General features: G+C 39.5%; 2 protein-coding genes across 7 annotated transcripts in view; one reads left to right on the top strand and one right to left on the bottom strand.

Moving 5' to 3' along the window:
• Positions 1-2,654: 2,654 nt before the first annotated feature.
• Positions 2,655-9,519, bottom strand: LOC118566192 (tripartite motif-containing protein 35-like). The gene is made up of 6 exons (XM_036147603.1): positions 8,930-9,519; positions 8,747-8,842; positions 8,425-8,655; positions 8,310-8,332; positions 2,809-2,927; positions 2,655-2,696 (listed from the first exon to the last, which is right to left on the bottom strand). The coding sequence occupies exons 1-6, from the start codon at positions 9,329-9,331 to the stop codon at positions 2,656-2,658; spliced, it is 912 nt and encodes a 303-aa protein (XP_036003496.1). The 5' UTR covers positions 9,332-9,519; the 3' UTR covers position 2,655.
• A 14,157-nt stretch (positions 9,520-23,676) lies between these two features.
• The window catches only part of eya4 (EYA transcriptional coactivator and phosphatase 4), a 71,575-nt gene continuing 70,870 nt past the window's right edge, over positions 23,677-24,381 (top strand). For 2 of the 6 annotated variants that reach the window (XM_012880694.3, XM_012880692.3), the window contains exon 1: positions 23,681-24,091. The gene's annotated coding sequence lies outside the window, so the exon portion shown is untranslated. Of the gene's footprint in view, positions 24,092-24,381 lie in introns of all 6 variants that reach the window. The other 4 variants (XM_036147494.1, XM_036147497.1, XM_012880693.3 and 1 more) reach the window with 4 other exon arrangements.

The raw sequence follows: 24,381 nt of genomic DNA, 5'->3' as shown, positions 1-24,381 counted from the left end.
GGAATTCAAGCAACCTGGGCACACTTTCCCCATTAAAGAATAAGTCATAAGCTGCATAAACTGGGTTCTCTCTAGTGATGTTTACAAGCAATTTGCCCCTTGACTTTTGCAGCAAAAGCTATCAAAAGCTTAAATGTTTCAAAATAAAACCATAGGGCCAGTCTATGCATGTGCAGTGTCCTTTTCCCTAAGCACACATTATGGGGAGAAATCAATTCTGATCTTATTGGTTGTGATTAATTATGATCAAATGTTTTGTAATTCCTGTTATACCCTTAGCATTTTGGTGCTGAGGTTGGCCATCAGAGCAACAGGTTATCTCTGTCTGTCACCAAGTGTTATGCAACCTTTTTCTTTACTTTCCTCTTTCAGGCTAGCATATTTATTGCCAGTGGGAATAGCAGCACAGGAATAGTTGTTTCGTTCTTAAATACTGAATCCATGACTATAAAACATCCAGCAAACGTACAGCCAAGATTTCAGAAATTGGCCAAAGTAGCCCTGCAGAGTGTTGCAGTAAAGGCTTCCTGGGTCACCATTAGTGGAAGATGGATGGCAGAGAGCTGGATGAAATACCGAGCAGGGATCGAGACGGAACGTTAGCAATAGCACAGCTGATGCTAGTTCTGCAGCTCCGATGTCCCACCACACCACTCTCTCACACAGAAGCTTCCACACACATGAGACGTCCTCTAAAACCTGAACATGGGTCAAGGTCACTTTTTTTTTTTGTGTTTTCCACACTCACTTGATCAAAATCTTAATAAATAAGACATCTGCTCCCTGATCTGTCAGATGTAATGTAGGCTGGCTTTTAGCGGTTGTACGTGAGGTATGGAAGCAGAAACGATACAGCAATCTTGCATTTTCACTAAAATCCTCAGCTTAGTATAAGCAAAAATTAACATCTAAACAAACCTGACTGATTTTAGACATCAACTCCTATTATATCATGGTCTGGGTGAATAGGCTTAGTCGATTCTGAGTTACTACAGGGTATCCCTTTAAAAGTGTTATAGGACACCTGTAAAGAAAATCCAGTCAAATAGCCTAATTGTTCTAAAACTTATTGCACTGACTCAAACGTTAGATGGTAACAGCAAAAAGTTGACGCTGGTTAATTCTCTCAGCTGCTTCTTGTGAAAAACTTACGATTTTAACAGTGAAAAGGGTATTAATAATTGATTTAATATTCTTTTTATTTCATAAGTAACCATGTTATATGACCATGTTAAACTAATGGCCTTCGCAGAAGCAATCGTGCTCATAAAGGTTGTTTGTGTCTAACAATTAATACATACCTTCAAATTGTCTGTTTTCATCAAGCATACTTTAATACAATCTGATCAAGTTCAATACATATATTATCATACCGTACAACTTAAAAGTATGCAAAAGTTTAACTGTACAATTTATTGACAAAGACAAGTTAAATTAAACATGCTGTATGTTCTCATCATACCTTGTTCTACTTCGATTTCTTTTATATATAGATAGATAGATAGATAGATAGATAGATAGATAGATAGATAGATAGATAGAGATTTGTTTTAAACCCTTCCATCTTAACCTTGCATGTAACGCCCACAAGTGACACATTAGGAAGTACCTTTTTAAATGTCCTGCTCCCAGACAAAGAGGTCACAACACTATGCTTTTGACAGTCAAATATATTAGTTTTGAAGGGTTTTGTAAAGTTTGGTCAAACATATATGCCCCAAAATAAGGCATTTTTAGTGCTTTATCTTGCTAGTTGGCCTCCAAAACTTTTAGATTGTAAATCTGGGATGATTTATGCTGACTGACAGTTTAGTGGGTAACATTTTTATATTTGCACAGAACTATGGAAAGACTGTTTCAGTGAAATTATATTTAATGACATACACTATCTTTTTTCGACCGAGGTCAAAAAATTATATTCCTTTGTCATAATCGAGCTGTACTCTGACTTTTTTAGGAAAGGAATCCACTGCAATTACTGTGAAGCGATCCCCTAGAGTAAGTTTATTTAAAGTAGAGCTCATTGTAATGATCAGAGGCAGCGGACCCAGAATTCAGCCAGACCAGCAGAGGTTTCTTTAAGAAGAAGGCTCTTTAATAACAAAAATAAAAAACAGGAACAAATTTCAAAAACACTGTTTCACCAAAGACAAATGAGAAACAAACAGTCCATTTGGGCAGGCAAAGGCAGGAACAGAATGGCTCAGATCTCTGGAGTGAAACGGGGTCAAAATCCAAAAACAAATCAAAAACAGAACACTGAACTGGATAAGACTCACCCATAACCTGAACAGACTCAAAAAAGACGACCTGGCACTGATGTCTGGTCTCAACAGTTTTTATGGAGGTGGAAGCAGGTGAAACCGGTGATTGCAGCAGGGGTGGAGTTAGGCAGGTGTGCAGAGTAAGTAATTAGACCAGACATCAGTGCCGAGGCTCAAAACAAGAACAGATCAAAAAAACCAAACCTAAACTAAGAAGCTGATGAAGACATAACAGGATAAACTAAAACAGTAAACAAGCTAAACAAGAATCTAAACAAGACAGACCAAAACAAAACCTGAGGCAAGAGAGAGGCCTAACTGATTAAATAACCAAACTAAAACTAAAACCTAAACAGAACATTACACTCATATGGATTGCCCATGTTTTTTATCACATTCTGCAGCTGGTGTTGGGATCCAGATTTACAGGAGCTAGATTAAAAAAAAAAAAAACAGAAACAATAAAATTAACCCCCATGGCATATTTTAGATGAAAAATATTTAACAATTTTCAAGCAGAATTTTTTTTAAATAGTTTGCTTACTGTATTGTACTGTATCAGCCATTTTCTTCCAAACTGGGAACTGCAGGTTACTGATGTGTTTAGCTTCATCCATTAGTATTCCTGTCGGAGTCTGTGTTTCTTGCTCTTTGTACAAAAATCTGAAAAGTGTGAAGAGGCGTCAAAATACTTGATAAAATTAAAAACATGTACATTTTGACACGGTTTTTAAGACCTCTTAAGAAAGCATTGATTTCTACTCCTCTCCATATTATAGAGAAGAATATAGGCCCAAATAGCTTTGTAATTCCAAAAATTATTTTGTTCTAGGATTTCAAATCCTATTTTGAGTCATAAGGTCAATTCAAATTAAATTCAGCAAAACTTTTTTTTTTTTTTGGGGGGGGGGGGGTGACACTGTAAAAGGGTGTTTGCAAAAGTGCATTAGCTAGCTTCCCGCTTGCCACTGTAACAAGCACCACATAGTAACACCACATACGTTTTTGTTGTTTTTCAAAGCATGCATTTCAAAATAATGCATTTCAAAGGGCATGTCAAGCTTTTTAATGCATGTCTTTTCACATTTAAATCATTGAGTTGTGGCCTATATAAAGTGGAACTGCAATGCTTTGGTCTGAATTCTTTCTTATTGTCTGATCCGGAGAGATGGCGTTCATCCCACTTTGGAGGGTGCAGCTCTTCTTTCTAAGAATCTGGCCGGATTTATTAGTTCTCCTAAATGCTGACAACCCAGGGTCCAGACCAGGAAGCAGAGCCGTAGTTTAACATACCTCTCTGCAGCTTCTGTACTGTTACACACCCATTACCCTATTGTCTTTCCCACGGCCAAAACTTAACAGATCAAAAACTGATCTAAAAAGGAACAAATCATAAAAATCGAATAAAAATCAATATGGCTCACCTTGAGTCAAAAAATAAATCAACTAAATGTGGTCTATTAAATATAAGGTCTCTGCCTCCAAAGACTTTGTTAGTTATTGAATTGATTTCTGATAAACATATTGATTTATTTTGTCTCACAGAAACCTGGTTACAAGAGGACAACGTTAGTATAAATGAGTCAACTCCCTCCAATTATTCAAATTTCCACATTCCCAGATGTGTGGGGAGAGAAGGAGGAGTGGCAACCATCTTTCAGTCTGATTTACTAATTAGTCCCAGGTCAATTAATAACTACAGTTCTTTTGAATATTTAACCCTCAGTTTCCCTCATCCAAACTGCAAAGCTATAAAACCTCTTCTGCTTGTTGTTTTGTATCGTCCACCGGGCCCTTACTCTCAGTTTTTGGATCAGTTGTCAGATTTCTTATCTGATTTGGTGATAAACACTGACAAGATTATTATAGTGGGGGATTTCAACATTCATGTTGACACAGAATGTGATAACCTTAGCATAGCCTTTAAAAGTCTCCTAGATTCAATTGGTTTTGCTCAAAATGTGCATGAACCGACGCACTCTCGGCTTCATACTTTAGACCTTGTGCTGACATATGGCATCGATTGTGAAGAATTAACAGTATTTCCTCACAACCATGTCCTATCTGATCATTTTTTAATAACATTTGAGTTTAATCTAACTGAGTTCTCCACCCCCAAAAGAGGGTTCCATTATAGTAGATCTTTATCGGACAATGCTGCATCAAACTTTAAAGAGTCCGTCCCCCTCTTACTATCGTCAGTATTGCAGACATACCCTGCAGATAGCAGCAATGTTGTTTCTTCCCATTCACGAATGGACACCTTTGTTAACGGTGTGACTTTGTCATTGCGTTATGCATTAGACAATGTAGCTCCCTTGAAAAAGAAGGTGATTATTCACAGGAAGCTGGCTCCCAGGTTTAATTCAGAGCTGCGTTCCTTGAAGCACAATGTTAGGAAATTGGAGAGAAAATAGCGCTCTACACACCAAGAGGAATCCTACCTAATCTGGAGGGACAGTCTATTGTTGTATAACAAGACCCTTCGCAGAGTTAGAGCAGCATATTTTTCATCATTAATTGAGGAGAACAAAAATAATCCTAGATTTCTCTTCAGTACAGTTGCCAAACTTACACAGAGTCATAGCTCCGTTGATCCATCTATTCCCTTAGCTCTTAGCAGTAATTATTTTATGGGATTCTTCATAAATAAAATTGATTCCATTAAAAATAAAATAACTGGCATCCTCCAAAACATGATTACCTTGTTGTCAGTAAGTGAGGCAGCGTTGGAGGAATCTTTAGAATCTGTGCAGTGTCTGAACTGTTTAGAAGCAGTAGAGCTTTCTGAGCCATCTAAAATTTTAGCTTTATCTAAACCTTCTACCTGTATGTTAGAAACAAACCCAACCAAGTTGTTTGAGATATTCCCTCTGATCAGTGGCACTATTTTAGACACGATTAATCTATCCTTAGGAAATGGATATGTACCACAGACTTTTAAAGTAGCTGTTATTAAACCTTTACTTAAGAAACCATCTCTTGATCAAGATGAGTTAGTAAATTATAGAACCATCTAATCTTCTTTTCTTATCTAAAATTCTTGAGAAAGTAGTTGCTAATCAACTTTGTGAACATTTACAAAGTAATGACCTACTTGAGGAGTTTCAGTCCGGCTTCAGAGCTCATCGTAGCACTGAAACAGCTCTGGTGAAGGTCACTAATGACATTCTCATGGCCTCAGATAATGGACTTGTGTCTATACTCGTCCTGTTAGATCTCAGTGCTGCGTTTGATACAGTTGATCACAATATTCTCCTACAAAGACTTGAGGATACTGTAGGGATTAAGGGGAAAGCATTAGGCTGGTTTAAATCTTAACTCTCGGACAGATTCCAGTTTGTTCATGTTAATAATAAACCTTCTTTAAACTCTAGGGTCACCTGTGAAGTACCACAGGGTTCAGTCCTTGGACCAATTCTCTTTACTATATATATGCTTCCGATCGGCAAAATGATCAGACAGCACGGGATTAATTTCCACTGTTATGCTGATGACAATCAGCTATATTTATCCATAAATCCTGATGAATCCAATCAGTTACTTCGACTGCAGTCATGTCTTGATGACATCAAAAGCTGGATAACTTTAAATTTCCTGCACCTAAATTCTGACAAGACCGAAGTTGTAATCTTTGGGCCAGTCCTCAAAAAAAAACTTCTTAATCACTTAATCTGGATTTGGTGTTATTTTCGACCAAGACATGTCATTTAAATCCCATATTAAACAGGTTTCTAGAGTTTCCTTTTTTCACCTCAGGAATATTGCCAAAATTAGAAACATTCTGTCCAGGGGTGATGCTGAAAAACTAGTCCATGCATTTGTTACTTGAAGGCTGGACTATTGTAATTCTTTACTATCAGGAAGTCCACAAAATGCAGCTCAAAGTCTTCAGTTGATCCAAAATGATGCAGCAAGAGTTCTGATGAAAATCAACAAGAGGGATCATATTTCTCCAATTTTAGCTTCCCTTCATTGGCTTCCTGTTAGAATCAAGAATAGAATTTGAAATTCTTCTTCTGACGTATAAATAGGGATGGGAATCGAAAACCGGTTCCTGTTCAGAACCGGTTCCGTGTTTTCCAGTTCCATGGAACCGTTTGGCAGCGCGCTTAACAATTCTCTTTTCGATTCCGTGTGCTCCGGCTCTGAGCAGCACGACGGTAGCAAGTTCTGCAAGTCATTGCAAAATGGTATTTACATCCGCGGGAGAAAATACATCCAACAGGCAGAAACAACTGTGCACACAACATGGCATACATTTTAAAAAATGCCGTGTTTTTGATTCTTACCGGACAGAAGCTAAAGCTACGACCAGCATGGAAGGCAACTCTGGTGGTAAGTAGCTAGTTTTACATCACTGTGCTTAATGTGGTGCCTAGTAAATCATATGCCATTTCTGGAAATAAACCAATTTCCTACCCCTCTTTGGGATTATTAATGAGTGTGCCTTTATCGTTAATCCAGCCCTTCATTGGTAGCATGTTTAATTAGAACTACTGGTAGCTGGAATTCTTACATGATTCTAGCTATTGCAGTGGATATAACAAAACATGCTACAAAGTTGCTCCGCAGTTCAGGGAGCGAGAGAAATGTGACGCTCGTTTATGTAAGTCAGGGGAGATGAGTTTATTTCCCAAAATTGTACAGTAATGCTTTTTTATTAAACAGATGCCTTCTCCGAGATTAATTAGCTACTGTCACAACAAACTTAATTTTCTTGTATTTTAAACAACTCATCTACTGTATTTAAGTTTGTTCTTATATTCCTTTTTTTATTTAAACAAAGATAAGTATTACTCCAGTTGCACATTTGCTGTGGACATCTTGACCTTGTCAGTTTGTAAGGTCGTGTGATAGTTAAGTAAACAAAGTTGATGCTCATCATCAAACTGTTTGTTCTCCTTTTTTCCCCAAATTGGAATCGAAAAGAGAATCGAAAAGGAATCGAATCGTTTCACAGAATCGATAAGGTCCTCCAGTTGCTTAGGCTACTGGAGGACATCAGGGCCTATTTTTCCTCACTCTACTCCAGTCTACTGTTCTATAGTTTTGCATTGCATTGCATTGAAATGCATGTTGTCATTTCAGCTTTTAACTTTTTGTTCTCTCTCTTTTTCTTCATAGTAGGTACATCTGGTCTGGCGTTCTGTTAACTGTGACATCATCCAGGGAAGACAGATCACCGGCTACTACCATCTAATGTAGAACAGATTACTGGATCAATGTGTACTTCTGTGCTTTTTTGTCTCTCTTGTTGTGTCTCTGTTCTGTCTTCTGTAACCCCCAGTCGGTCGAGGCAGATGACCGTTCATACTGAGCCCGGTTCTGCTGGAGGTTGTTCCTTCCCGTTAATGAGGAGTGTTTCTTTCCACTGTTGCTTCATGCTTGCTCAGTATGAGGGATTGCTGCAAAGCCATGTACAATGCAAACGACTCTTCCTGTAGCTCTACGCTTCTTCAGGAGTGAATGCTGCTTGTCGGGACTTTGAAGCAATGAACTGGTTTCCTTATATAGGAAATTTTTGACCAATCTGTATAATATGATTGAATTTGACTTTGTAAAGTGCCTCGAGATAACATGTTTCATGAATTGGCGCTATATAAATAAAATTGAATTGACATTGTGTCCCCACAGACCCTCTTTTACCCCTGTTCTGATGTGCATCTGAGAGCAACTCGTTTCACATCCTGCCCTTTTCCATGTCACAGAGCATTCAACTCCACCCCGTTTGGCCATTTTTGTACTATGCTGGGGGACCTAATGGATTGTATTAATACACCAACCAAACATTTAGATTTATCCACTAGTAGCTTTGGCTTCCTTCAGCTTGGACACCTATGCAGCATCTACAACTACAGAATGCAGCGGATGGAAAGGTGCTCTGGTGCTGCTGTTTAGCTCGTGTATTTTGATGAAACTGCCTTTATAAATCACAGAAAGCTTCTCTGTACTATTATTTTCGTTGTGGTGAACTTCATCTGCAATCAACATAACTCCAACAATTACAGCTGGTTTCAAATGTGAAGAGTCCAGGAACCTTACCCCTGCAAAGTTGTTCTCACATTCTGTATAAAGGAAACAAACAATCAATGAACATTTATTTTGTTGGTAAAAAAAAAAGTAATCATAACGTTTACTCATGTTAATAGGTAATTACCAGCATGAACGAGAGGTCATCTGTTTTCATCTCATCTTCTAAGGTTTTGGTTTTTTTCACAAGCTCAGAAATCTCTGCAGTTAAGTTTACGAGCTTCAGGTTCACTGGGCCACTCTTAAGCTTTGCCTCCTTCCGACACGCATTTATCCGACCAGCCTCCTCTGCTCGCAGGAGCCGATAACGTTTCTGAAACTCTGCTCTGATGGTCTTCTCTGTCTGCTGAGCCTGGATCTGGGGAGGAGCAAATTTAGACGGAAAGCAGAATATGTTGTTATTGTATGGGTTTTTTATTTTTTTAACTGGTTTCTCAGTTTAAACGTACCTGGATTTGACGGGCAATGGCGTCCCACTTCTCTTTTTTCTTCTTGAATGATTTGCGCTTACTTGTCATCTTCTTCAGATTGAGCTGGGCTTGAGCCTGGATAAAATAGTGTTAATTTAGATAAGACAAACTGGATCTTTCACAGCCCATAACAGAATACACTACCTATTGTAATGTACTTACTCGGTACTCCTCTGCTGCTTCATTAATAGGAACGCAGTCGTGTTTCTTGTGTGCTTTTGCATCCCGGCAAATCAAGCAGATTGGCTGCTTGTCATTCTGACAGAAAAGTTTGAACTTCTCACCGTGCAGGGAACAAAGCTCCTTGGACCCACCAGCACTCCTGCTCCTCTCCTGTCTCAAGGAGTCCGACAGGTTTCTCAGTGCCAGATTTCGTGGCGGCCTAGTCATGGGGAATATTTCCTTGCAAACGGGGCATGTCCTTTGTTTGCTCTTTCTCCACCACTCCTGCAGACAATGCTGACAGAAGCTGTGACCGCACAGCAGCACAACAGGATCAGTAAATATATCGCAGCAGACAGGGCACGTGTAGTCCGCCTCGCCCTGTTCCGTGTTCGTAGCCATTTTGTTGCTCTCTTCTATTCTCTTCTCTTCTTTTCTCTTCTCTTCTTAGTTAACTTTTACTTTTAATTCACTTGAACCACAGGGATAAGGTTTTAAAAGACCGTCGACTACTTAGAATAAAATTCACTAGATTCGTCCTTTTTACTGTATAATCGTCCCGTCTCTTCTTCTTCTTCTTCTCTTTTTTTAATGGCGGTTGGCAAACAACTTATAGGTGCAGTACCGCCACCTTCCAGAATGGAGTATGGATCAGACAATCTATTATATGCTCTCTAAAAACACTCGTTCTTTTTAGAAAACTAAAAATACTCCCAAAAACTACATCCCCAGATGACCTCTGAAACAATTCCCTTATATCTAATTTATTTTTTATTCCTGCCTAATTCTCTACACAACATCTCTCTTTCTTGAGTATATTTATTACATTCTAAAAAAATATAAGTTGGACTGTTTCTAATTTCCCACAATTAAAACACCCTGTATTATGCTTATTCATTATTTTATAATCGTCCCTTTTTTAAATATATTTTTTTTAAATAAATTTTACCTTATTTTTGACGGAAATACGGAGCCAGGGAGTTGACGTTTTTGTGTGCGAGACTTCCGGCCGCTCACTTCCTGTCACTTCCTGTCACTGGATAGCTTGCTGAAAAGCGACTCGTCATGCAGCTACTTCGTCTCAAATTAATCGTCATTATGACTTCGAGGAAGACCGGGATCGTTTGTCCGGTTAGAGGCTGTCATGATAACGGGTATAAAAGAAAGGTTTATGTGGAGCAGGAGAGTTTTAATCATCGACCGTAAACAAGAGCTGCGGATACAAGGCGCCCTACTTTCCTTCACCCCCAGCCGAAGAATGAGAAATCCCTCCGCCTGTGGTTAAAGGCTTTAAATCTGAAGAAACCACCAAAGCGACCGTATGTTTGTTATTTTCTTTTTGTGGACAAAAGACCGACAGAAGACCACATGATGCCAGAAAAGTGTCTGGACTACGAATTCCATTAAAAACAAAAACAAGGAGACGTCAAGAGGAGAGGAGACAGGTAAGCTAATGGATGTTTACGTTAGCTAACTTTAACTCTAACTCCTTAGTTTGTGCCACTCCTGATAAATCATATGCTTTCACATGAAGACAGCCGCCTTTAGCTGTGTTCTCTCTGTAAATTATTATCTGGACATGTTTCATCCCTGCTACTAGTTATATGGGGTTCCGTTTGTAAAGTTATACAATGAAAGATTTTACAGCAAAATACAGTATATTTAGCCTGTCATATGTTAGGGTTCACTATTCATATTTTTGTTTTTCATAAATATATAAACAAGTCACAGTTCCAAGTTAAATATTTAAACAACAAGCTTAATATTTAGCCCCAAAGTAAATGTTTAGTTTGTAAACCAAACATTTAATTTGGAGTTAAATATTTCATTTGAAAACTAAATGCTTGGTTTGCATCTTAATATGTAGATGTACAAACTAAACAGTTAGCTGTGTAACTAAATATTTAGTTTGGAACTGTGACATTTACAAATGAAAATCTGACTTTAAAAAATGAAAACCCTTTTTTTTTCCTCTTATGATCTTAAAGAACCCAAAATATTGCAGTTAGAATTTAACTGTGTAACCTTACAAATGACATCCCAGGTAATAACCCCAGGTGTTTGTAAAAACTGGAAGGAATGTGTGATATGAATATTTGAATGTGTAATGATACAGGTGGTGCTCTATTAGCTTGGTGTTTACATAGTTTAAAGTAGTCTTGACATGTTTTATGCTGTCTGCTAAACTGATTGTGGTCTTGTGTGGGCTTGTGTTTGACAGATGACCACCGCTGTGATGCAGAGGCTGACCGGACCGCTCCATAATCAGTCACCTATGAATAAAGATGCTGACACTACAGGCATCGATGATCACACCTAGGAGAAAAGAAGAAGAATGCATGTGGCTGGGAAAACACCTGGAGTATCTTCGTCCTGGCGATGAAGTAACGGCATAGAGGCTTTACCATCAGAGATCTGCTGTTTGAGAGGAGATTTAACCTTGTTCTACCAGCATTCACCCAAAAAGGAGAGCAGTCCTCTGATGAGGATGTAACTGCCACAAAGAGAATTGCAAATGTCCACATACATGTGGAAAGAGTTATCAGGAGGCTCAAAGTTTTCACAGTAATCTCTCAGACTGTAACCATGGTTTATAAAATAGACCAAATCTTTAGAATCTGTGCAGCTCCTGTGAGCATGCAGGAGAAATCATACATGAGGAAGCAGAGAAGTTTACATGTCAAAAAGATCCTGATTAGTTATATTTTACTGTAAACCAGAGGAACTATAATACACAAGAATGTGTTTGGGATTTCTACTTTATTTAGCACCTTGAGGTCTTACATTTTGGAGTTACTTTTCATTGTTAATAACTTTAAGTATTGTATATCCTTATTTCCAGACTATTTAAATGTTTACTTAAATAAAAATTGTGCCCAACTAAAATGTGTATTAATAAATTTTGCAATCCATTTCAGTTTCTTATGTAATTTGCATTTATTCATATTTTGATCAAGTGGATGTTGACTTAGCACATGTAAAGAACTAAATTGTATCTTATGTACATTTCACATATATAGTATATTTGTAGGCCATTTAATTCTTTGTGGTGCAGGAAACATCCATCATTCAGCCTTTTGGGGACGGCGCTGCTCTTCTGTGCAGGACAATCCAGTGAGACCTTTGGCCACGGCAAACTGCACCTTTTAACAAAGTTAAAGAAACGGTTACTTTTTATATTACAGTGCTTTGTTTCATATTTACATAAAAATATGGATAGTTTATAGTGACAACTTAAACTATCCATTTACATTTTAAATTTCAAGCCTAAACATGAAGTGGGCAGAATGTTTTGATATCCTCTTATAACATCAGTTAAATCCCAAACATTACAAAATTAACTGACCAGGAATCTAATCACAACGAGGCAACAGCCAGGATGTTTTGAATCAGATAATTCATAACCTACCTTCCATAAGTCGCCGCTGCCTGACTGAAGAACTTTCCCTGAAGCCGCAGCACCAGAGCGCTCCGGTCGTCTTGGTAGATCCGGTTGATGCAGTCAGGATCCAGCAGAGTGAACGTCGGTTCTGTGTATATCTTTTCTAAGTACAATATGATATGGCAGGGAGTCACTTTGATAAAATGGCCTGGGCTTAAGATAAGATAAGCTTTATTGATCTCACATTGGAGAAATCAGACTTAGACAAAACTTTATTGTCATTTTGAATGCACAGAGTGCGTACAAAACGAAATTTCGTTTGCATACAGCTTAAGAATTTCAGTGAATTGCAGTGGATTCCAGAATAAAGTAACTTTGCAGGATAATAAATAAATTCACATGTCACATCGGCTCAGTGATCAGTAGTCATAGGAAAGAGGAGTCAAGTAGGACGAGGTGCATCAAATATATACACAGTGTGTCCTCGTAATACCATGGATCAAAAGGAGTAGGTAAGAAAAAGCAAAAAGACAAGAAATAAGGCAGAGGATGTCTTCTGTACATTCACTGTGGCTTATACGCGTGTGGTAGCAGCAGAAGTCACTTCTTTCAGGATTATTGGACAGTGTATTAAATAGAATTGCACATTAGTTATTGCATGTTGGTTCTTACAGTTGCAGTTATAGTCACGGTTGTGGTTACAGTTATAATTACAGTTATTGTTAGTTATTTTGCAGCATTGTATAACCTAATAGCAGCAGGGATGAATGACCTGCGGTAACGCTCCTTTTTACAGACAGGATGTCTAAGTCTGGCACTAAAGGAGCTGCTCAGCTCCTCTACAGTCTGGTGCAGGGGGTTGGAAGGTGTTGTCCATAATGGATGTGAGCTTGGACAACACCCTCCTCTCAGCTACTTCCTCCATCGAGTCCAGAGTGCAGCCCAGGACAGAAGTGGCCTTCCTCACCAGCTTATTCAGCCTCATTCTGTCCCATTCTGCGCTACCAGGGGCCCAGCAGACTAGAGGAGGGCTGAGGCCACCACAGAGTCATAGAAAGTTTTAGCAGAGGCCTGCTCACTCCAAAGGACCTCAGCCTCCTCAGGAGGTGGAGGCGGCTCTGGCCCTTCTTATACAGAGCGTCAGTGTTATGAGTCCAGTCCAGCTTATTGTTGACATGAACATCCAGGTATTTGAAACTCTCCACAGTTTCTACGTCCTGCCCCTGGATGTTCACAGGTGAGTGAGGTGGGGGTCTTCTCCTAAGGTCGATCACCATTTCCTTGGTCTTACTAGTATTTAAGCACCGATGATTGTGGAACTTGGAAGAGGGCACTGGATGTAACTTGGACAAAGATCTGCAAAACAGGAGCTTTTATTCAGAAATAAGAGTTTTTCAACAGTTTTTGGTTTCAATTGATTTTTTTGTTTTATTTTGCAGCATTTTTATTAAGAACATTCAATTAAAATATTTGCAACTATATACAGTGAACAAAGGAAAATCCAAAACAGTCATTATTTTTTTATAAAAACTCAAAATAAAAAACATGCAGTCCACCAAGACCTTTGACTTTGAATCTAGAGGCAAGGAGGGCTAGGGAAAGGATGCTCATGGTCTGCAACATCTAAAGCTTTTCCCATAGTTGCCTGATTAGATGATCTGCAACTTCTAATGCAGCAGCTGATTTTGTCATCTCCTCGTGAAGGCCTTGCTCCAACATTTTCATGAGGGGGAACCAATTTGGAGGCAGGAACATAAAATGTAGACAGTAAAGAAAGGCCCCCACTAACAGTGTTTAACTCCTCCGATGTAAATAATGGGATGTCAGTTTGTGGGCCAGCTGCACCTCACCTATAAATAATCAGTGACGGTATAGTTCTCGATACGCAATTCTAATGAATCTTAAGAATGTTAGATTTACCTTACTGGGAGAAATTAACTCAAATATTGCCAGATAGGTGAAATCCTCCTCTTCCTGGCTGGCTCCATTCTCTATCAGCTCCTCACTCTCTTGAATCTCCAGGCTCCTCCTGTCACCTAAACTTTACAAACGGTCCCCAGACTATGAAAACTCTTTCCAAACTTTACTATCCAAGCTAGCAAAATTCTATCCAAAACCTGAATTGACCAACAGACTCCCACATTTTGACTGAATACTGAGTCGCTTAAATGCCTGTTAAAACTGGCAGGTATTATCTGAACCACTTCCTGAAGCAGTCATGTAGTACGGCTGGGTGGCGAAGCTTCAGACGTAATCATTTTCTGCTCCTCCCCTAGATGAAGCAAGCCTCCATTCGCAATTTGGCATCATTTGAGGAATGCCCCATTCCTCCACACATGCCTCGAAGCCTCGGCTCATCTCATAAGATCCCTACTAAACAGGACTAAACTGAAATAGTGCACAAATATTGACTATGTTGGACCTCTAATTTCTGTCACCCTTCTTCTCCGGGGGCCCAACCGCTCTATTAAAGTGCTGCGCCCCACTGGATCTAAAACCAGGAAAAATTAAAGACAATAGTCAATAAACATTTATAAAATCAATTGTACACAATTATTTCTGAAATGTGCAAATGTGCTTCCTTAAGGTGCTGTGTGCTATTTAAATATGCAAGTTAAAGTGCTAAAGTGAAACGTTAGAGGTTTTTTTTTAAGTTACAAACGGCTGGTATGTGATTCAACAACAAAAAATAAAAACGGTTATGCATTTCTCTAAAGGGCTTTTTTAAGAAACACACATAAACATATTTTCACCCAACCACCATGCATGCAATCTGGAAGGGCTTGCATAAACGAGGCTTGAAAAACTGTGAGTTTATCCAAAACCTCTTCAGATTGTGTCCCATTGCAACCACAAACATTAATGTATTTATTGGGATGTTGTGTGATAGACCAACTGTCATGATCCTAAGCTGTTTGGGATTTTGGGTTTCTGTTATGTCGGTTTTGTTCACTCTTCTCTGATCCTCCTCATTATTTTCCTCACCTCAACTCTTCTGCCTTCATTGATTTCAGCTGATCCTCATTTTGCACCTGATTGCTCTCACTTTTGTTTCCAGGCCTTTCTCCACTCTTCACCCTATGCAGCACCATAAAGACCAAGAGTGACAACCAGAGAAAAAGCTCAGAAGAAGCTTAAATCATTGTTAGGTTATAATACAGCTTCTTAAACTTTCAACAATAATTGGTGTAAAAAGCTACCGCCCCCTGTTGGCAGTTAGATGCCTCTGCACCCTTCTGGTCCTTTACCTTGGAGAAGCGATCTTACTTCGAATGACTTTTTTAAAAGAAATAGCTCTAGAAACAGAAACTATACTTCAACACTCTTAATCCAAAAAAAAAAAAACAGAGAAACGGTTGGCTCTTGATGTATCGACACAGGAAAAAGGGATGAGCAAGAGCGAGCTAGGAACGATGGTTGCATATGAGAGTCTGTGGCCCATTTGTTTATTGCCACAAATAACATAGTTAACAAGTTATCAGGTTGGATAGAAGAAATTAAAACTTTTTTTTTTTACCCCAAAAAATGTTCACAACACCCTAAACAGGCCAAACCCAAACTTAAAACACGGCAGTGGCAGCATCATGCAGTGAGGAGGTTTTTCTTTAGTAGGGAAAGGGAGGCTGGTTAACAAAATACATTGAGGTTTGGGGTTGTAACATTAGAAAATGTGAAAAATTTAAAGGGGTACGAATACTTTTACAAAGGAATGCAAAAAGCCAGAATGCTAAATAAATAAATTGATTAATTACAGCTAGGAGTTAATTGTGCTGAGTTTTCTTTTTTCAGTGTTTCACCCCATGAAGAAAAAAGGGGACCTAAAGTAATCCTGAAAGGGCATGTGGCAAAGCATTTTTACATGCAGAAGAAATCCACTGAAGTTCCTTTTTCCCTGTTTATTTAGTGTCATGTTTTTGCTTCAGAAGTTACCAGAGGAGCAGCCTTGCGGCAGGCCACTGCAAGAATTTACGACGCGTTACATTTCTCCTTTTGTTCTTCTTTGTGGCAGCTTGCTCTGGCAGTTAACGAGGGCAGAGACCTGCAGAGAGCTCATTATCGCCACAGCCTGTGATGTTTTACACCTTGCGCCTCCGTCCGATCAGCAAAGATTCATTTGCTATCATTGCTCCTGCTGCCTTCTGAGCTGCGACACTAAGTCCAAAATGCCCCCCCGACTTGTTTCTATCCCTCCCAAACCTGAAATAAACCCGTGCACGCTATAACATTTGGCAAACCAATTTGAGACGGCGGGCACAGGAAGAGGCAAAGGTATAGATTAGCAGTAGTAATAACCATAAATCACCTCTGAAATGCTGCCATGTCACATGCCGCACCGCGCCACTAATGACCAGGCCCATCTTTCACCGGGTATTTTTATCTGTGTGCCCTGACACTCGACTTTTGGAATCATCCTCTCGTTTTACGTCGTCAGCACCTCGACCGAGCCTGTGCACAAGTTCTTCACATATCTATAAATACCAGCCAGTTGAATGGCATTTTCTCCCACCCGCCCCCCTCTCTGCTTGGCAAGAGCCAGGAGCTCTGTGACTTGGCAAACAGATTTTGCGGTCGTTACGCCACTGAACATCTTGGGGTTTGGTCCTTCCAAACACACACACACACACACACACACACACACACACACCTCTGGGACAACCACTGGAGAACAGCACATCAGAAATTGCTGATTCGTCTGCAAATGTCAGAGCTTCTTTTCATAACAAAGAAGCACTTGGCCAATTAAGTTCTTGCTGCGCTCGAAGCGTCTCCGTTCTTGTTGGCCCCTTCGCGCACTTTCACACACATGTGAGAGAAATGCGCAACACCTGTACACGGGTTCCTCCGTTCAGAATGTTCTGCCAAGTTTTTTGGGCCTGCTGACATGAGGCACTAGAGACTGCAGGTCACCAACGGCTTCCTGCTATTTTGGGCTTGTCGCAGCTTGAGGTTTCAATTTATTCGGCCAGAGTGTGTCAATCACTGAATGGCTGTTTTCAGGCCTGGAGTGGGGGGGATCTGCTGTTGCTGCTGGAGCACTGCAAAAATGGAACTACAAATAAGTAAAATGCTCTTAAAATTTGTGTATTTTTCCTTGATTTGAGTAGGTAAATAAGATGATCTGCCAATAGAATACGATTTTTGCACTTGAAATTGGAACAATTTATCTCCATCATGTTATTTCAAGTGCAGGATGTCTAATTATCTTATTTTAGGGGTCAAAATACTCATCCCATTGGCAGATAATCTTATTTACCTGCTCAAATCTAGGTCAAAAACACAAATTTTAAGAACATTTTACTTATTTTTAGATCCGTTTTTGCAGTAAGGGGGGAAAGAGGCTGAGGAGCACACAGCAGGGCGAACTTTATTCTTTTCAGAAAACAATCAGCAGCGAAATCAGTCCGCCAACAGGTGGACCCCCTAAATATGTTCTTAGGGGTGACCAGATGTGTGCCACTGGTGATCTTGGAGTTAAATCCAAGAGGTAGACGTCTTTGTTATGAGCCAACGCAACTGACCATGGGTCATAAGTCCAAAACATAGGTTTGTCACAAAAACAACACAGAACATAATCAAAAGATTTACAATTCAACACGGTAGCAGCATCATGCTCTGGGGTTAGTTTTATTTATATGAGACAAGATGTTCTTTTTTTTTAGGGTGGGCAAAATCATGAACAGATTCTGGAGTTTTCACACAAAATCTTTAGACGCCTGCTAGTAAACTAGAGATCAATATTTGTCAGCCTCTCTGGATTTCTAAGCATATGTCAAAATCAACAAAAGATTGGCTTTACCAGAAGAATATTGCCGTTTTTTGCAATAGTCTGGCAAGAGTTCACGACTGAATCGGACAGAAATCTGGGGGGGGGTCAGATGTTCTCATTTTAACAGCCATGTGTGAAGCTTTGAGAGACACTGTAAGCATAAAGAAATATTTGAAATAAGTTTGAAATGGATAAATAACTACTTGAAGGTCATGCTCTCCAATGTCCAATTGATATTCTCTCCTAGAAACTGCCGTACCTCCTCAGGTATATGATCAGAGCCAACTGCCTTTTCACTCTTCATCCTTTGCAATGCCTTTCTTATTTCACCTTTACAAATCTTTGCTACTTCGAGATCCACAATGGTTGCTTGTTTTGATCTTTTGTTCTGTCACATTTTCCTCATTCATCAACTCTTACTCCTTCCATCATCCTGTCACAGTTCTTGCGTCTGTCATTATATCTACATCTCAATCCTTAATCACCCTAACTTGCTGAACATCCTTCCCATCGTTGTCTCTCTGCTTCGCCAACCTGTATAAATCCTTCTCTCCCTCCTTATTGTCCCACCTATCATACAAGTCTCTGTGTGCTCTATGTTTGGCCTCAGCTACCTCTGCCTTCACTTTATGCTGCACCTCCCAGTCCTCCTGGCGACTCTCTTCAGTCCTCACAGTGTCCCACTTCTTCTTAGCTGATCTCTGTTTCTGTACCCACTCCTGTACTTCCTCATTCCACCACCAAGTCTCCATTTCAACTTTCCTTCCAGAAGACATGCCAAGTACTCCTAAATGTCTCCCTGCTAGCTGCAGTTGTCCAGTCATATAGAAGCAGCCCCTGGCCACCCAGAGCTTGTCTACACTCCTCCCTGAAGGCCATACAACTTTCTTCCTTTTCAGCTTCCACCACTTCGTCCTCTGCTCTGTCTTCATCTTCCATCTTTGTCGTCTTCCTCCCTATCTCCACCATCCTTTGCTGTCTGGGAACACTCTCATCAACCACCACCTTGCAGTGGATGTAATCCACCTTTAACTTCTACCTCCACTTTTGTAAGTCCCCCTGTGTTCCTGCCTCTTCAGGTAAAAGGTATTCACTAAAGCCATTTCTATCATCTCTGCAAAGTCATCTGTCCTTCTGCATTTCTGTTCTGGACATCAAACCTTTGTCTTCTCCTCTGTTCCCAGCTCCGACATGTCCATTAAAATGTTTCAAGATAAAATATTTTTTATCTTTCAAGATACCTCCTACAACATTTCTCTTCTCGTCCACACCATGGTAGAACAGCTTGAACCTTATTCCTAAATTTCTAGCCTCGCCACCTTTCCATCTGATCTCCTGAACATATATTATTTCCACTTTCCTCCTCTGCATCAGCTCTCTTGTTTTCCTTTCACGGTCTCATCATTCAAAGTGTGTACACTTGATCTGAGACTCCTGCCTTTCCTCTCTGTCTCTGCCTATGAATAAGTCTTCCTCCTCTTCTTCTTCGTCTTTTCTGACCAACAGTAGCCCAATATCCACCAGTAACAGCACCGGTGACGTTGTTTTTAACCCAGGCCTTGACCGATCCAGTATGGACCATGTTCTTGACTAATATAGTAGATATGGCAAATGTTTTTTACATCAAATGTATTTCCTGATGCAACCCTCTTATCCACCACATGTCCTTGCTTTGCGCCAGAATTATTAGTCAAAGTACAATTTGCTCCAAAATTCCTTTTGTTGTAAGTAGATGTTTGCCTATTTTTAGGTTCATCTCCTGAAATAAAAAAAACATAAATTATTTATAATACCTAATTTCAGGTTTGTCATTAAATAAAAGCTGTCAACACAAATGTATATTCTAACAAAGGGGGGAAAACGTACACCCTACTCCTGAAGTGCAGGGCTCAGCCACCTTTACAATCCTAAAAGGACTTTTTGTCCTCAATCCTGCAAAATAAAACTTGTTCGGGCCGCAAATGTTACATGACCCTATAAAAAATGACTAATTGTAATTTTTGCTAAATTTCTAATATAGGAAATGTTTGTCATTTCCCACCAGTTTGTGTTTTTATTTTTATGTATTAAAAAAAGAGAATAAAACTTGGACAGGATGGATAATTTTTTTTCTATGGGATGTAGGTGTTTGTAGAAAATGATGTAAAACCAAGGAGCACAGTTTTCAAACTAATGACAAGAAAATCAGATTTAAAGGAATATTACGGGTACTTTTATTGTCTTTGGTAAATTGATGCAATTATTTCATGAAAAGACTGCTAAAACCTGCATTGGTTATAATGCTGGCTGAAGGTTTCAAAGAGCCACTTGCAGCTCCAGAGTCACAGGTTGGAGACCCTTGTCCTAGAAGCTTGTGACTTAGTCTTATTTTAGCGAAAGGCTTGTAAAAACCAGCCTCTTTCAGACTTTGGTGTAAGCCAAGTTCTTTCAAGTCCTCCCACAGCATCAAGTGAAACCAGATTCAGATCCACACTTAGAGTTGATCCATGAATTTTCTGATCTTAATTCTCAGACAGCCCTCGCACCATTCACTGGTTCTATCATTTCTATATTGCAGGTTTTGTAGTTTTGATTCAAATTTTTTTTGTCACGTTTCCCTCAATCACTGTCTGTGACAAGGTAGAATTCATGGTGGATTATATGATGGTGAGATGGCCAGGTTCTGCTGAAGCAAAGCATCCCCAAATCATGCCACTTTCACCTCCATGCTTTAGATTTGGTATGAAGTTGCTTACCTGGAATGCTTTATTTGGTTTATTGCAAACATTTCACCTCTTCTGCTGCCTAATAAATCAATTGTAGTAATCTTGTCAAAGAAGAATATTCCACAAGTCTTGATATCCGTCTACATTCTATCAGGCTAACTTGAGTTTAGCAGTCATGTTTGTTTATTCTTTGTTTTTTAATCACCAAAGGTTTCCTCTTTGAACAGCTCCGATGAAACTTAAGCTTGTTCGTTCTCTTTCTGAAGGTGCAGGCATGTGAGTTCATATCAACAATATCTACGAGAGCCTGCTGTAGGTCCTGTGGTGGCAGTTTAGGGATTTTGGAGACTTCTTTTAGCATCTTGTGGTCTACATTCAGGGTGAACTTGCTTGTATGACCAGACCTTAGGCATGTTGGCAGTTGTTTTTAATGTCCCCCACTTGTACACTCTTTTCCTGACAGTGGAATAGGGGTTAGGATTTCAAACTCATTTGAGACCTCTGTAAATCCATTACCAGATTCATAAACTGCTAAAGTCTTCTTTCTGGAGGCCCCAGATGGCTCTTTTGATCCCACCATGGGAGTCACTCCAACTTCAACAAGTCAGTAGCACACCAAACTAAATATCTGAGGTTTAAACAGGCCAACCTCCCTGAAAATGCTGACCGGGAATAAATGTGGAGCGTCCTCGTTTATTCCTCACCAGACGCTGCTGATTTCATGACATTTTACAAAATAGCTTAAAAGGTATTTCCCTCAGTTTTTATTGTTTGTGTGTAATACCTGAAATCCTTAGTGTTGTTTAAATTGAGATTAACTATCCAGATGTCCAAATACGTTAGAAAAACACAGGCTGTCGTAGAATGTCCAAAATTGTTTCATATGATTGTATGTGTGGAGAACGTGAGCCTGAGAACATCAAGGAGCCCTCCTCACCGGCAACAGCATTTATTGAGGTGGTGTATTGAGAATGTGCTCTCAAATAAATGACAGCGTGGCATAAATCGAAATAAATAAATCCTGCTCCGATGCCAGACACATTATCCAGAAATTAAAACAAACATGTGAGGGTTTCACAACCAAATCTCTCACCTTTCTTTGGCTATTGTGAAGCAACCACGCAGCCAGACTTTACTCTTACAAGATGTAATGAACGTATGCTGTGTTTTTGTTATTGTCATTCGTACCTCCAGCGCGTTTTCTGGATTTTCTTGCTGTGAATGTTTATTACTGCATCATAAATGGGACAATACTTTTGTTCATTTCTGTCAGAATACATTTTGAAAATGTCCTATGTCATAGGCCAGGTTTACTTATCCAGTTTATATATCCTCACTACAATGAAAACTGGGGCATCTTTTTTTTTTCATCTAATGACAACAATTTGATAAATATATATAGATTAATTTTGTAATGAGAAATATGTGAAGCATTTTTTTGTTGTTGTTTAGAATTATATTAAAATTTGAATTAGAGACCAATGTATATCCATAATGACTTATTTTTATCAAGAAAACGTTATATCATGGCCATGTGATGGCTTTTGCAAACATGAGGAAGAATCCTGACTTGACACCCATTGACACCCTCAATAAGGAGGGGAAGCCATGAAAGGTCATTGCAAAAAAAAAAAATTGCTGCGTCAAAGCATGTTAGAGAAATGTTTAGTGGAAGGATAACAGCAATCTTAAGAGCGTTGTGAACTAAATCATTTTAAAGATTTTGGGGCAGAGCAAACGGGAGGGGACTGCTGGTGGAGTTGGTGGTTCAAACGGCACCACAGACAGAGAGGAGAGGACAGATACAGAATCGAAGTTGCTTGAGGTCCACTGTGACGTTTCCACAACCCGTGATGATTTGGGGCGCCATGCCATCTGCTGATGTTCGTCCACTGGGTTCTACCAAGTCCAAAGTCTGCGTATAGCCTTCAACCAGGAACATCTAGAACACTCCGTGCTTCCCTTTGCTTACAAGCTTTACGGAGAGTCTGATTTCATTCAACAGCAGGACTTGGCTCCTGCCTACACTGCCAAAAGTACCAATACCTGGTTTAACGACCATAGTGTCACTTTGCATGATTTGCCAATAAACTGGCCAGACCTAAACCCAATGTAAAGTCCAATGTTGTCAAGAGGAAGATGAGAGACACCAGACCGAAAAATACAGAAAGCTAAAGGCCGCTGAGTCAACCTGGATTTAAACACCTCAGCAGAGCCATGGACCGGTCACCATCCTGCTAAACTGCATGGAGGTGGCTGTTCATGTCAATGCCTTGAAGTATTCAGTGCACACACTGTACAGTACATGGACATATTTTACAGCTGGCTGCCATAAATATCTAATCACTTTATTGCTTTCATGCAATAAATAAACACTTCAGAGGTTCCTATTGTTTGAGATCCATGTGAAGATCAGAAAAAAAAGAAATTAATAAAGCTGGTGCTGATTAACACGACAACACAAAAACAATGTTTTTCAATGTGGAAGACATTTTTTTCCTCTTTATTTGTCACTCTTTTGAATTGCTCTTTAGCTTAAATGGTTTTGTATTAAATCTTTCTGCATCGATCAAGATACTCATTTCAAACAGGGGGGAAAAAAACTGATAAAATGTCATATTTTAACAAATGTGGCATTGGAGATACATATTATAAGTTTTGATTAGTTTCCTGGGTATTTCGTTTCAAAAACTAATTTGAAAACTACTGTAAAGTCACTGATATATTAAAAGTCAGAGAAGCTGGTCAGTGGGGGCATTTTGTTTTCGCTCTGATGGGATATTTAAAACTGGGAGCACGTCATTTGGACCAAACTATTAATAAGAAGTCATCTTGGTGCCCACCCACCCTCCTTTCTCCCGCTGACTGAACCCCATTACTCCTTTGGACACTTGCCCCAACACTGTCCGCATGGCAGCTGGACGCATGCGCAGCTCCAGCGGCGGGTCCTAAATATCCAATATCCTCTGAACCCGCCTGGTGCTCAAACTTGGACGCCGACTGAAAATAATGTCGTTTCCCCGCGGAAGCGAACTTTCCTGCCACCGACAGCGAGGTCCGGAACTTGAGTCAGGGGTTTTCAGTGTGTTCAGTTTGGTCTGAAGTACTTTTTTTTTTTTCTCCAGTCTGTAGTGTTGGGCTCCTAATGGCCAGCATTGGCTGAGTATTTTGATCCCGGTCAGTGACAGCCTGCAAACAGCAGGGAGAGCTGTGCAGCGAGCGCGACGCATTTGTTATGAGCGTCTCCGAGCAGTGAAGGGATAATCTGGGAGCTCATTTGGTGCTGGAGCAACATTTTCACAACACAGGTATTTACTTATATATATATGTATATGATTATTTTACTTTGTATATAGATATATAGATTTTCTTTAGTTTATTTATTTGTATATATATATTTGCATTCCTGCATTTATTTATTATTATTATTATTATTATTATTATTATTATTATTATTATTATTATTATTATTATTATTATCAAACGCGAAATTAATATGGCGCAAACTTCTGGTGTTCAAATCAACCCTGACAGTTTTGGTGACTTTGATCTATTTCCTACGCTGCATTATGTGAAAATGTCTTGGGGTGAAATAGTT

This window comes from Fundulus heteroclitus, chromosome 15 (assembly GCF_011125445.2).
Source record: "Fundulus heteroclitus isolate FHET01 chromosome 15, MU-UCD_Fhet_4.1, whole genome shotgun sequence".
NCBI lineage: Eukaryota > Metazoa > Chordata > Actinopteri > Cyprinodontiformes > Fundulidae > Fundulus > Fundulus heteroclitus.
Note: the sequence above shows the minus strand (reverse complement) of the source record. Positions and strands in the feature narration are given on the sequence as shown.

Coding starts and splice junctions, on each gene's coding strand:
- LOC118566192 (XM_036147603.1), bottom strand. CDS start 9,331: ATGGCTACGAACACGGAACAGGGCGAGGCGGACTACACGTGCCCTGTC. Junction 8,843..8,929: donor AAGCAGCAGAGGAGTACCGA/GTAAGTACATTA, acceptor TATTTTATCCAG/GCTCAAGCCCAGCTCAATCT. Junction 2,928..8,309: donor GTGAGAACAACTTTGCAGGG/GTAAGGTTCCTG, acceptor CACACTTTTCAG/ATTTTTGTACAAAGAGCAAG.